Source organism: Elephas maximus, chromosome 3 (assembly GCF_024166365.1).
Source record: "Elephas maximus indicus isolate mEleMax1 chromosome 3, mEleMax1 primary haplotype, whole genome shotgun sequence".
Classification (NCBI taxonomy): Eukaryota; Metazoa; Chordata; class Mammalia; order Proboscidea; family Elephantidae; genus Elephas; species Elephas maximus.
Genome location: NC_064821.1, coordinates 107,874,874 through 107,888,795, shown reverse-complemented (window position 1 = coordinate 107,888,795; position 13,922 = coordinate 107,874,874). Strand labels below are relative to the sequence as shown.

The 13,922-nt window shown below is 37.9% G+C and overlaps 1 protein-coding gene across 4 annotated transcripts in view; it reads left to right on the top strand.

Annotated features, from left to right (window-relative positions):
- The window catches only part of DOCK7 (dedicator of cytokinesis 7), a 271,583-nt gene that overhangs the window by 50,515 nt on the left and 207,146 nt on the right, over window positions 1-13,922 (top strand). For all 4 annotated transcript variants that reach the window (XM_049879451.1, XM_049879447.1, XM_049879449.1 and 1 more), the window contains exons 5-7: window positions 4,073-4,202; window positions 4,287-4,499; window positions 4,977-5,062. In XM_049879451.1, coding sequence (XP_049735408.1) covers window positions 4,073-4,202; window positions 4,287-4,499; window positions 4,977-5,062 — 429 coding nt within the window. The remainder of the gene's footprint in view (window positions 1-4,072; window positions 4,203-4,286; window positions 4,500-4,976; window positions 5,063-13,922) is intronic.

Below are 13,922 nucleotides of genomic sequence, written 5' to 3'. Positions count from 1 at the left end.
CAGTGGCAGCAGAGGTGTCTGTCTCTCTTAGGAACAGTACTTATAGGGACTTGTGCTGATAGGATAGTGCCCATGGTGGTTGACAACACAGTGGAGGAAGAGGGAACTTTTATACCCAGAAGACTAGCTACTGATAGACTCTTCCTGGCAGCATGAGCTCCCTCTTCCCCATAACCACTGGATATGCACTGGGGTGAGCAGATACAGTATTTCCAGACAGATATGGGGAATACAAATACAAAAACGAGCATAGAACCTAGATTTGCGAAGTATTTGATGAAAACTAGTAGATTTGAAAGAGAATTAACAATTTAGGAAACAGTTAATTGAGCAACAGATCAAGATCCATAAGTGTAATTAATATTCTCAAAGAGATGTGAAAGGATATTTTAACTATAGAAAAATCAACTAGTTACTTTTGGAAATTAAAATTTTAATCAGTGAAAAAATACAAAAAAACTGAAGAGATGGGCTTAGTGGCGGAGTGGGTATAGTTGAAGAGTAAAACAGTGAACTATAAAATGAAGCTACGAAATTTTTCCATAGTTCAGCAAAGAAGAGTAAAGGGACAGAAAGTACTTCATGGAGTTATTTATTCAACAAATAATAACAGTCTAGTATGTTCCAGGCGACTAGCAGAGATGAAACAGCAGTGAACAAAACCAATTCCCAGCCCTCATGAAGCTTACATTCTGGTGGGTGATGAGGGCAACAGATAATAAACAAACACTTGTAAACATATAATAGATACAATGCAGGCAAGTTTTATGGAGAAAAATAAAGTGTGGGGTGAGGGGGACAGGGAGGACCAAGAGGAAGGGCTAAATTTTTTATTTTATTTGAGTAGCCAGAGAAGACTTAGTGATAAGATGAACCAGAACGACCCCTGAAGGAAGTAGCCCCATGGATATCTGGACGAAAGAATGTATTAGGGTAGAATAGTATATCCAAAGGCCTCATATTGGAAACATGCTGGGAGTGTTCAGGGAATAACAAGGAGGTCACTGTGGCTGGAGCAGAGTAAGTGAGAGTGAGAAGGCCGAGAGATGAAGTCAGATAAATGGTGGTGTGGGATTGGATGGGCAATCATATAGGACCTTATAACAACTGACTGGAGAACAGGATGATAATAGAAAAAAAAGAGTATGATCATGAATCATTCTTCTCAGCTGTCTTGAATTCCATATTGTCAATTTTTTAGGACATAAAGGAGACAGAATGTAACATTCTTATTTATCAAAGCAGCTTAGATATGCAACATCAAAAATTAAGCATTTTGAGCATTTTTGGAAAGATTAGAACATTTACTTGTGAATAATACCTCTCATGTAGCTGTAGTGAATATCTTTATATTTGCTCTTCCTGAGAAAAATTTTTTTATTTTGTGATTATGTTATGATGTTAACATCATGTAGCTACTATTTCAGTAACTTTAGCAGCAAGACAGGATGTGAATGATCATATCAGATAAATGATCCTTTTATTTCGTTAATTGGCTGATAGCAAGAACTATACCATCTTCCGGTAATCATAATTGTTTTTGTCCCAATTAAAATTTTCTCACAGTTTTGCTACACAGTGTGTTGAATTGTGAACAGTAATTGCTCTTTGATCTGCTCTCTCATTTTATTACTTAACCAGACTTCTCAAATTTTCTTTGTACTAACTTGCTTTCTGAATAGAAAGTACAACTTACATTATATACACATGGTTTACATGGAAAGAAAGAGGATAGGATTTACTTACGGAAATTTATAATCTGCTCTCTGGTGGGATTAAAGGAACTTTGAGTGGAAATTTTCTTAATCCACTGGTTAACTGTGTAACATAGTTAATACTCTGTTGGAATGGATCCTTATTATGAAAAGAAATAATGCAGAGATCTATCTGATAAGGGTCTAATCTCTAAGATATATAGGAAACTTCAACAACTCAACAACAAGAACAATAAAGAAAAATGGGCAAAGGATATGAACAGACAACTTCACCAAAGAGAACACTGAGTTAACAAACACATGAAGAGATGCTTGTGATTATTAGCCATTAGAGAGATGCAGTCAGAACTACAATGAGATACTATCTCACCCCTGCAAAAATGGCACTGATCAAAAAAACAGAAAATGACAAATGCTGGCGAGGTTGTAGGGAGATTGGAACTCTTGTACACTGTTAGTGGGATTATAAAATAGTACAACCACTATGGAAAATGGTATGACGCTTCCTCAAAAAGCTAGAAATATAAATACCTTATGATCCAGCAATCCCATTCCTAGGTATATATCCTAGAGATATAAGCACAGTGATACGAATAGACACATGCATGCCTGTGTTCATTGCAGCATTATTCACAATAGCAAAAAGATGGAAACAAACTAAGTGCCCATCAATGGATGAATGGATAAACAAATTGTACATACACACAATGGAATACTACACAACAGTAAAGCATAATGAGCCTACGAAACATAATGTGGATGAGTCTGGAGGACATTATTCTGAGTGAAATAAACACAAAAGGACAAATACTGCATGATACTGTTTTTATAAAAAGCCAAGAATAGGCATATACACAGAAAGCAACTTTTTTTTTATAATTTTTATTGTGCTTTAAGTGAAAGTTTACAAATCAAGTCAGTCTCTCACACAAAAACCCATATACAACTTGCTACACACTCCCAATTACTCTCCCCCTAATGAGACAGCCTGCTCTCTCCCTCCACTCTCCCTTTTTGTGTCCATTTTGCCAGAGAAAGCAGCGTTTTTTGATGGTTACCAGAGATGGGAGTGGGAGGGATGGGGAGTTACTTACTACATAGTAGATACTTGTTAACTTTGGTGACTGGAAAGTAATATATAACTTGACCGGGGTAAATGAAGACACTGAGAAGTATGCAAGAATAAAGGACAACTACAGTAAATGCTATAACATATACAATTTTGCAACAACAGCAATAACAAGCAAAAAATACATGAGTGGTAGCTATGTATGTTGTATGGGTGTGGGAAGGCATATAGGAGTACATGCACATGCGTATAGGTATATTTGTGAACATACGTATATGTTTATAGGTGCTGCATATATATACATGTATACAATAAAGTGCATAGGGGGTACAGTTATGAATATTTTCTAGATACACCCAAACACCTTGTGGGATTGATTTATGGGGTTTGAGGGCTCAGAACCGTAGTCTCATGGGACAACTAGGTCAATTGGTATAACTTAGGTCATAAAGATAATGTATATATCCTAGTTTCATGAGTAGCGTCTGGGATCTTAAAAGCTTGTGAGTGGCCATCTAATATACAGCTATTGGTCTCCTCCTGTTTGAAGCAAAGGAAAGTGAAAGAAACCAAAGACACAAGGAAAAATTTAGTCCACAGGGCTAATAGCCAATGTGAACCCCAGCCTCTTCTAGCCTGAGACCAGAAGATCTAGATGGTGCCTGGCTCCTACTACTGACTGTTCTGACCAGGGACACTGTAGAAGATCCTGGTTAGAACAGGAGAAAAATGTAGAACAAAACTCAAATTCATAAACAAGACCAGAGTTACTGGACTGATAGAGACTTAAGACTAGAGGAACCACCCCCCCCTTCCCCGACCATTGCCCTAAGATACTCTTTTTAACTTGGAACTGAAGCTGCTCCCAGAGTTCACCTTTCAGCCAAATAATAGATTGGCCTATAAAATAAACAGTAACAGCCATGAGGAATGTATTCCTATAAACAATCAACTATATGAAACCAAAAGGTCCACATTTACATGAAAGCAAAGATGAGAAGGCAAGACGGGTGGGGAAACTGGATGAATGGAAACGAGGCAGTCAGGGTAGAAATGTTGAGAATGCTGACACATTATGGGGATTGTAACCAGTGTCACAGAACAACTTCTGTATGAATTGTTGAACGGGAATCTAATTTGCTATGTAAACTTTCACCTAAAGCACAATCAAACAGGGTAACTGCAAAAACAAAACAAAACAAAAAAACCAGTTGGTTTATTACATAATAATGCTGAAAAAAAGAATTTTTCAAAATTGAGATTTATTTAATTATTTTATTTTGAATAGGTATCACAAACTTGGAACAGGATTTAATCCCAATACATTAGATAAACAGAAAGAAAGGCAAAAAGGTTTGCCAAAACAGGTCTTTGAATCTGATGAAGCTCCAGATGGCAACAACTACCAGGATGAGCAAGTAATACTTTTTTTTTTTAATATGACTATAAGAAGGTATTTTAAAACAATTTCTTTTAGTTAATTAATGTATTTAATGTTTTAGGATGACCTTAAAAGACGTTCAGTGTCGATAGATGATACTCCAAGAGGTAGCTGGGCCTGCAGTATTTTTGACTTGAAAAATTCGCTTCCGGATGCTTTGCTTCCCAATTTACTTGATCGAACTCCAAATGAAGAAATAGACCATCAGAATGATGACCAAAGGAAATCAAACCGTCACAAAGAACTCTTTGCTTTGCATCCATCACCAGATGAGGTATAATAAAATATAAAAAAGCAAATAATGATTTATTAAGAGAGATGTTTTAGGAGTGTAAATTATATATACCCAAGCCAAACCCATTGCCATCAAGTTGATGTCGACTTACAGTGACCCTACAGGACAGAGTAGAACTGCCCCATAGGTTTTCCAAGGAGCGGTTGGTATAATTCACTGTGCCACCAGAGCTCCTGGATTATAGGTAGTAGACTTATGATAATATAGGAATAAAACTTAATTGAAATATAGCCATCATTTTTGTAAATGAACTGTACTTTTTATATTAGCACATTACTCTTAATGAGTAATTTCTGTGAGTTGAACACACTTCTTATGATCTAGTATGTATAGATAAGTTATTTTTCCCTATGTTAAGTTGTGAGAATTAAAAGTATTAGCAAAAAAGTTTTTAAAAATATAAAGGGTTGAAAGATGATAAGAACATTCATCTTGGTGTTATTTGTCAATTTGTAGGAAGAACCGATAGAACGACTTAGTGTTCCTGATGTACCCAAAGAACATTTTGGTCAAAGACTTCTTGTAAAATGTTTATCACTCAAGTGAGTATTTCTTTTACTATATAACTTTTGTTTTCTGGGGTGATATTTTGAGTATGACAATCGTAGTAGAGTTTATACTTGTAATTGTATCATTTTGAGAAATAATATTCTTCTATACATCATTTTGGAAACCCTGGTGGAGTAGTGGTTAAGTGCTATGGCTGCTAAACAAAAGGTCGGCAGTTTGAATCCGCCAGGCGCTCTGTGGCAACTCTGTGGGGCAGTTCTACTCTGTCCTTATAGGGTTGCTACTAGTCGGAATTGACTCGACGGCAGTGGTTTTGGTTTTTGGTTATACATCATTTTAAACGCTATTGAGCACTTAAACTTTCATATGAACCTGAGCTTTAAATCTTTTTTGGCTCACATGTGAAGATAACTCTTTGTTATAGCTGTACAATTAGTCTTGAAAGCTTGAAAAAATATTCAGTGAAATCTTTTTCAAGGTTCATTGATATTGTGTCATATATCACTACTTCATTCCTTTTTATGGATGAATACTATTACATTGTATGGATATGCCACATTTTGTTTATAAATTCATTAATTGAGGAACATTTGGGTATTTTCCACTTTTTAAAATAACCGCTTTATTGAGATATAATTCACCTGCTTATATTTTGCTTGGTATAAATTCACCCGTGTACAATTTAGTGGTTTTTAGTATATTGACAGAGTTGTTCAACCATTACCACAATTAATTTTAGAACATTTTCATTGCCCCAAAAAGAAATTCCATACCCACTAGCAGCCACTCTCTGGTTTTCTCAACTTCCACAGCCCTAGGCAAAGACCAATATATTTCCCCTATCTGTAAATTTGCCTGTTTTGGGTATTTCCTATATATGGTACTTTGTGTCTGACTTATTTCACTCGGTATTATGTTTTCAAGGTTCATGTATATTATAGCATGTATCAGTATTTCAGTTCTTTTTATGACTGACTGATATTCCATTGGATGGATATACCTCATTTGTTTATTCATTCCTCAGTTGGTGGACATTTGGGTTATTTCCCTTTTTGGATACTATGAATCATGTGGCTATGAACATTTGTATACAAGTTTATGTGTGAACAAGTGTTTTCATTTCTCTTGGGTGTATATGTAGGAATGGGAATGCTGGATGATATGATAACTTCATGTTAAACTTTTTGAGGAAATGCCAAACTGTATTCCAAAGTGGCTGTACTGTTTTATATCATCACCAGCAATATGTGTATGTATTAGTTTCCTAGGGTTGCTGTAACAAAGTACCACAAACTGAGTGGCTTAAAACAGCCAGAAATTTATTGTCTCACAATTCTGGAGGTGAGAAATATGAAATCAGGGTGTCAGCAGGGCCCTGGTCTCTAGGTGAAGATCCCCCCCTTGTCTCTTCTTAGCTTCTGGTGATTCCTGGTGCTCCTTGGCTTGTAGATTCATCACTCCAATCTCTGCGGCTATGTTCACATGACCCTCTTCTCTGTACCTTTTCCTAGCTTCTGGTAGCCTGAGGCATTCTTCTGTATCTTTCTCTTTGTGTTTCTTATCTTTTTTTTTTTATATTAACTTTTATTGAGCTTCAAGTGAACGTTTACAAATCAAGTCAGACTGTCACATATAAGTTTATATACATCTTACTCCGTACTCCCACTTGCTGTCCCCCTAATGAGTCAGCCCTTCCAGTCTCTCCTTTCGTGACCATTTTGCCAGTTTCTAACCCTCTCTACCCTCGCATCTCCCTTCCAGACAGGAGATGCCAACACAGTCTCAAGTGTCCACCTGATACAAGTAGCTCACTCTTCATCAGCATCTCTCTCCTACCCATTGTCCAGTCCCTTCCATGTCTGATGAATTGTCTTTGGGAATGGTTCCTGTCCTGGGCCAACAGAAGGTCTGGGGATCATGACTGCCGGGATTCCTCTAGTCTCAGTCAGACCATTAAGTATGGTCTTTTTGTGAGAATTTGGGTTCTGCATCCCACTGATCTCCTGCTCCCTCAGGGGTTCTCTGTTGTGCTCCCTGTCAGGGCAGTCATCGATTGTGGCCAGGCACCATCTAGTTCTTCTGGTCTCAGGATGATGTAGGTCTCTGGTTCATGTGGCCCTTTCTGTCTCTTGGGCTCTTAGTTGTCGTGTGACTTTGGTGTTCTTTATTCTGCCTTGATCCAGGTGGGTTGAGACCAATTGATGCATCTTAGATGGCCGTTTGTTAGCATTTAAGATCCCAGATGCAACATTTCAAAGTGGGATGTAGAATGTTTTCATAATAGAATTATTTTGTCAATTGACTTAGAAGTCCCCTTAAACCATGGTCCCCAAACCCCAGCCCTTGCTCTGCTGACCTTTGAAGCATTTATTTTATCCCGGAAACTTCTCTGCTTTTGGTCCAGTCCAGTTGAGCTGACCTTCCATGTATTGAGTGTTGTCCGTCCCTTCACCTAAAGCAGTTCTTATCTACTAATTAATCAGTAAAAAACCCTCTCCCTCCCTCCCTCCCTCCCCCCCTCGTAACCACAAATGTATGTGTTCTTCTCAGTTTATACTCTTTCTCAAGATCTTATAATAGTGGTCTTATACAATATTTGTCCTTTTGCCTCTGACTAATTTCACTCAGCATAATGCCTTCCAGGTTCCTCCATGTTATGAAATGTTTCACAGATTCGTCACTGTTCTTTATCGATGCGTAGTATTCCATTGTGTGAATATACCACAATTTATTTACCCATTCATCCGTTGATGGACACCTTGGTTGCTTCCAGCTTTTTGCTGTTGTAAACAGAGCTGCAATAAACATGGGTGTGCATATATCTGTTTGTGTGAAGGCTCTTGTTTCTCTAGGGTATATTCCGAGGAGTGGGATTTCTGGGTTGTGTGGTAGTTCTATTTCTAACTGTTTAAGATAACGCCAGATGGATTGCCAAAGTGGTTGTACCATTTTACATTCCCACCAGCAGTGTATAAGAGTTCCAATCTCTCCACAGCCTCTCCAACATTTATTATTTTGTGTTTTTTGGATTAATGCCAGCCTTGTTGGAGTGAGATGGAATCTCATCGTGGTTTTAATTTGCATTTCTCTAATGGCTAATGATCGAGAGCATTTTCTCATGTGTCTGTTAGCTGCCTGAATATCTTCTTTAGTGAAGTTTGTGTTCATATCCTTTGCCCACTTCTTGATTGGGTTGTTTTTCTTTTTGTGGTTGAGTTTTGACAGAATCATATAGATTTTAGAGATCAGGCGCTGGTCAGAGATGTCATAGCTGGTCTTTTTACTCTTTTGGTGAAGTCTTTAGATGAGCATAGGTGTTTGATTTTTAGGAGCTCCCAGTTATCTGGTTTCTCTTCGTCATTTTTGATAATGTTTTGTATACTGTTTATGCCTTGTGTTGGGGCTCCTAAGTTTTTTTTTTTTTTTTGATTAGGGCCTCACCCTATTCCAGTATGACCTCTTGTTAACTATTGACATCTTCATTAAAAAAAAAAAAAATCACTATAAATCTGTATTAGATAACTGGGGCTGCCATAATGAATTACCACCGTTGGATGGTTTAAACCACAGAAATTTACTCTCACAGTTCCGGGGGTTAGAAGTCTGAATTCAGGATGTCAACAGGGCCATGTTCTTTGTGAAGGTTCTGGAGGAACTCCTTCCTTGCCTATTGCATCATCTGGTAGCCTATGGTTTCCTTGGCTTGTGGACAGCACAACTCCAATCTTGTCCTTAGTCTTTCCATTGGCATTCTTCCCTACGTGTCTCTCTGTCTCGTCTCCTCTTCTTATAAAGACACCAGTCAAATTGGATTAGGGCCCACCCTACTCCAGTATGACCTCACATTAACTAATTACATCTACAAAGACCCTATTTCCATATAAGATCACATTCACAGGTACTGGAGGATAGTGGCGTCCTGGTGGCGTAGTGGTTAAGAGCTTGGCTGCTAATCAAAAGATCGGCAGTTCGAATCTACCAGCCGCTCCTTGGAAACACTATGGGGCAGTTCTGCTCTGCCCTATAGAGTCTCTATGAGTCAAAATCGATTTGATGGCAACGAGTTGGGAGGATACTACTTCAACAAATGTTTTTGGGGGACACAATTCAACCCATAACACCGTCTCTATAATTTTTAGTAGGTGAACTTTTCTTAAGTAAAGGTTTTCTTAAAAAAGATTAACATTGCTTTTAGGGGGCTTTTATCCTAGAAGAAGTCCTGGTGGCTGAGTGGTTAAGCACTTGGCTGCTAACCGAAAGGTTGGCAATTTGAACTCAGCTGCACTGTGGGAGAAAGACGGGTCTGTCTGCTTCTGTAAAGATCACAGCCTTGAAAACCCTGTGGGTCAGTTCTACTTTGTCCTATAGGGTTGCTATGAGTTAGAATTGACTTGAAGGCAATAGGTTTATCCTATACCTAAAAGACTAGCATTGTCTATTGGGGTAACTCTAGTGTTTCTCTTCAAAAATGAAAAAAAAAAAAAAAAGAAAAAGATGTATGTTGTTGGACAGATTCACTTATTTAACAAACATATGTGGAGTGTCGTGTGTGTGCGTGCACATATGTACATAGTATTGAACTACTGAGTTTAATTTGAGACCCATTTTCTTTTCTTGTGGTAAAGATATATATAAGAAAACGTGCCATTTCTACATTTTTTAACATATATAATTCAGTGACATTATGTTCATCATATTCTGCAACCATTGCCACTGTCCATGTCCAAATGTTTCCATTAACTGTCCCCTGAGTAAGAACCCCTTCCCCTAGTAACCACAAATGCCTTTGGTAAGAGCAAATTGTTTTTGGACCTTGTTGGTTAATGCTCAAATAGTATGTGCCAATTGTTTCTATCTAAATATATCTAAAATTGTACCAATAAAAAGTTGGATTTTTTAAGTATCTTTTGCATACCTCAAGCCACAAATAACTTTATATTTTACTCTGTATATGCTTTTAAAAGTACGTATTTAAAAGTGCTTTTAAATATGCTTTTTTTTGTGCATTTTAAATCAGCTGAAATGAGTCATTTTGTCTAGTTAAGAATGTTTTCTGAGATCAGTGGGGTGCAGACCCCAAATTCTCACAAAAAGACCATACTTAATGGTCTGACTGAGACTAGAGGAATCCTGGCGGTCATGGTCCCCAAACCTTCTGTTGGCCCAGGACAGGAACCATTCCCGAAGACAACTCATCAGACATGAAAGGGACTGGACAGTGGGTAGGAGAGAGATGCTGATGAAGAGTGAGCTATTTGTATCAGGTGGACACTTGAGACTGTGTTGGCATCTCCTGTCTGGAGGGGGGATGGGAGGGTAGAGAGAGTTGGAAGCTGGCAAAATTGTCACGAGAGACTGGAAGGGCTGACTCATTACGGAGAGAGCAAGTGGGAGTACGGAGTAAGTTGTATATACACTTATATGTGACAGTTTGACTTGATTTGTAAACATTCACTTGAAGCTCAATAAAAGTTAATTAAAAAAAAAAAAGAATGTTTTCTAGGTTTGTTCTGGTAGTCCCTTCAAATATTTAGTCTTTTTGTCCCTCTTTACCCAAAATGTTGCTATGGAAGTTAGTCATTAGAAACTTTGGAAACCTACACCTTTATTGGGACAAGTACCTTTTGAGGTAGAATAGCATTTTGGTTTATTTAAAAAATTAAAAACATTTGTATAATACCTCAATTTTTGGAAATACAGAACTTGGTAATTCAGATATACCTTCCCACCGATGAAACTAGAAAAGGTAGCAGTTTTTAAAAAAATTAATTAATTTATGGTGCGTTAAGTGAAAGTTTACAAATCAAGTCAGTCTCTTATATAAAAAGTTATACTCACCTTGCTGTGTACTCCTAGCTGCTCCCCCTAATGAAAGGGCACGTTCCTCCTCTCCTCCCTGTATTCCCTGTGCCCATTCAGCCAGCTCCTGTCACCCTCTTCCTTCTCACCTCCCCTCCAGATAGGAGTTACCCAACTAGTCTCATGTGCCTGCTTGACCCAAGAAGCTCTCTCCTCACCAGTATCATTATCCGTCTCATAGTCCAATCCAATCCCTATCTGAAGAGTTGGCTTCAGGAATGGTTCCAGCCTTGAGCTAACTAAGGGTCCAGGGACCATGACCTCCAGGGTCTTTGTAGCCTCAGTCAGGCCATTAAGCCTGGTCTTTTTATGAGAATTTGAGGTCTGCATCCCTCTTTTCTCCTGCTCCCCCAGGGACTCTGTTCCCTGTCAGGGCAGTCATTGGTGGTAGCTGGGCACCGTCGAGTTCTTCCAGTCTCAGGCTGATGTAGTCTCTGGTTTATGTGGTCCTTTCTGTCTCTTGGGTTCATCTTTGCCATATGTCTTCGGTGTTCTTCATTCTCCTTTGGTCCAGGTGGGTTGAGACCAATTGATGCATCATAGATGGCTGCTTGAAGGTAGCAAATTTTTAAAGAAATCTGCTTGAAGGTGTCAGAGAGCTAGCAAAATCGTGAAGAATTACTCTGTCAAAATTAGGGGAGGATGAGTGTCCAGGGTTGTGAGACCAGGAAGTATGCTGATTGCTGAGGCTGAGCATCACTATATAAAAGCCTTGTGGGGCAAGTGGGACAGAAACTGGAGTTTAGGGCTAACTAAAGTTGAAGGTAAGGTAGTCCTGGTGAAGCTCCTGTGCTTTGGATTGGCATCCTAAATGGGTCTACTTTAGGAATACGATTTAATAAAATATGCCCTTTTAGGTTCCACAGTTCAGCTTTGAATGATCTAAATTTCTGAATTTGGATTGTGAGGTTCCCTGAGTAGTAGTCCCCCACATATCTAGGAGGAAATGTAAATCCTCTTGAAGGGAAATAACATTCTAAACATCAGATAGGAGCCCTGATGGGCACAGTGATTAGCACTCAGCTGCTAACCAACAGGTCGGTGGTTCCAACCTACGAGCTGCTCCATGGGAGAAAGGATCTGGAAATCTGATCCCATAAAGTTACAGCCTAGGAAACCCTATGTGGCAGTTCTACTCTGTCCTGTAGGGTCACTGTTAGTCGGAGTTAACTCAACGGCACACAACAACAACAGACTTCAAATTATTTTTTACAAACAATATTGAAATGTTTGGCACATGAGCAGAAATAACGAAGCACACAAAGAATCAAGACTATAAGAATAAAAATCAGCAGTGAAAATAGATAATAGAAGCATACCTGCAGAGATTCCAAATGCTGATGTTATCAGATGGTGATTTTAAAGTAATTAAGTTTGCCATATGTAAGAAGATAAAAGAGAACATTGAAAAATTTCAACAGAGAAGTGGAAACTATAAAAGAGGTAAGAAAAAAAAGAGGAGCCAAATGAAAATTCCAGAACTGAGAGATACAGTGACGAAAATTAATAATCAGTAAGTAGATTTAAAAAGTAGATCAGCTACTACACAGTTTTATTACTGGAACGTAAGTTAAAAGAAAAAAAAAATCCAAATGACAGGGAGACAAATGGATAGAAAATACAGAAGGGAGAGTAAGATGCATAGAGACTCTTACATGTGTTTTTAGTCTCTGTAGACAACAAGAGAGAGGGTGGTGCAGAAACAGTTATTTGAAGAGATAGTGACTGAGAATATTCTAAAACTGATGAAATATATAAAGCTACAGATTTGAGAAGCCTGTTAATCCCAAACCAAAGAAAAAAATCAATACTGGAGTACATCATTATAAAACTGTTGAACTCTAAACAAGGTAAGGAAATCTTAAAAGTAGAGAAGAAAAGATACATTGTGTTTAGAATAGCTGTAAGCAGACTGACAGCTCTTAGACTCCATCAAAACAATGGAAGCAAAGATAGTGGAAAGATACCTTCTAAACACTAAAAATAACTGGCAGCCCGGAATTCTATACTTAGTGTAAGATTATTCTAGAATGAAGGTAAAATAGAGACATTTTTAAACGAGTAACAATAGAGAGAATTCATTAGTTACAGGCCTGACTAAAGGAAACATTGAAGGTTGTTCTTTAGATAATGAGCGCAGGTGAATGTTCAGAGATGCAGGAAGGAATTATGAAGCAATGAAAAAAGTAAATGTGTAGTTAAATCTAAACGAATTTCACTATCTAAGGCATGAATAACGATCTCTTATGGGGTTTGTGTGACAACAGTGCCATGTAAATTGAGAGAGAAATAAATGGAGTTAAAGCCTTTGAAAGTCTTTTTGTTGTCTAGGAAGAGGATAAAAATACCAAGTAACATTAACTTTCGATACATCGTAATACATTTGTAAAGCTAGGATAACCACTAATAAACCCTTAGCCATCGTGTCAATTCTGATTTATAGCGACCCTATAGGACAGAGTAGAACTGCCGCTTAGAGTTTCCAAGGAGCACCTGGTGGATTCAAACTGCCGACCTTTTGGTTAGCAGAAGTAGCTCTTAACCACTATGCCACCAGGATAACCACGAATAGTATATTTTAAAAAGTGTATTACTGCCGTGGTAATATAGAAAATGAAATAATAAAATATAATCCAAAAGAAGATAAGAAATGAGAGACAAAATAAATGGAACACACAAGAAAAAATAGAAAACAATTAGTAAATGGTAGGTTTAAAAAAAAAAATTTTTTTTAATTTTTTTTATTTAGGTTTAAGCCAAATAATTGGTCTGAATTGAATCGATGGCAGTGGGTTTGGAACAGGGTTTATGTGAAATGTAAGTGTATTAAGTTATCTAATTTAAAGACAGTTATTGTCAGAGGGGAGCCATGGTGGCACAGTGGTAAAGAGTTCGGCTGTTAACCAAAAGGTCGGCAGTTTAAATCTACAAGCCACTCCTTGGAAACCCTGTGGAGCAGTTCTGCTCTCTCCTATACGGAGGCTATGAGTTAGAATCCACTCAATGGCAGTGGGTTTGGTTTTTTTTTTTTTT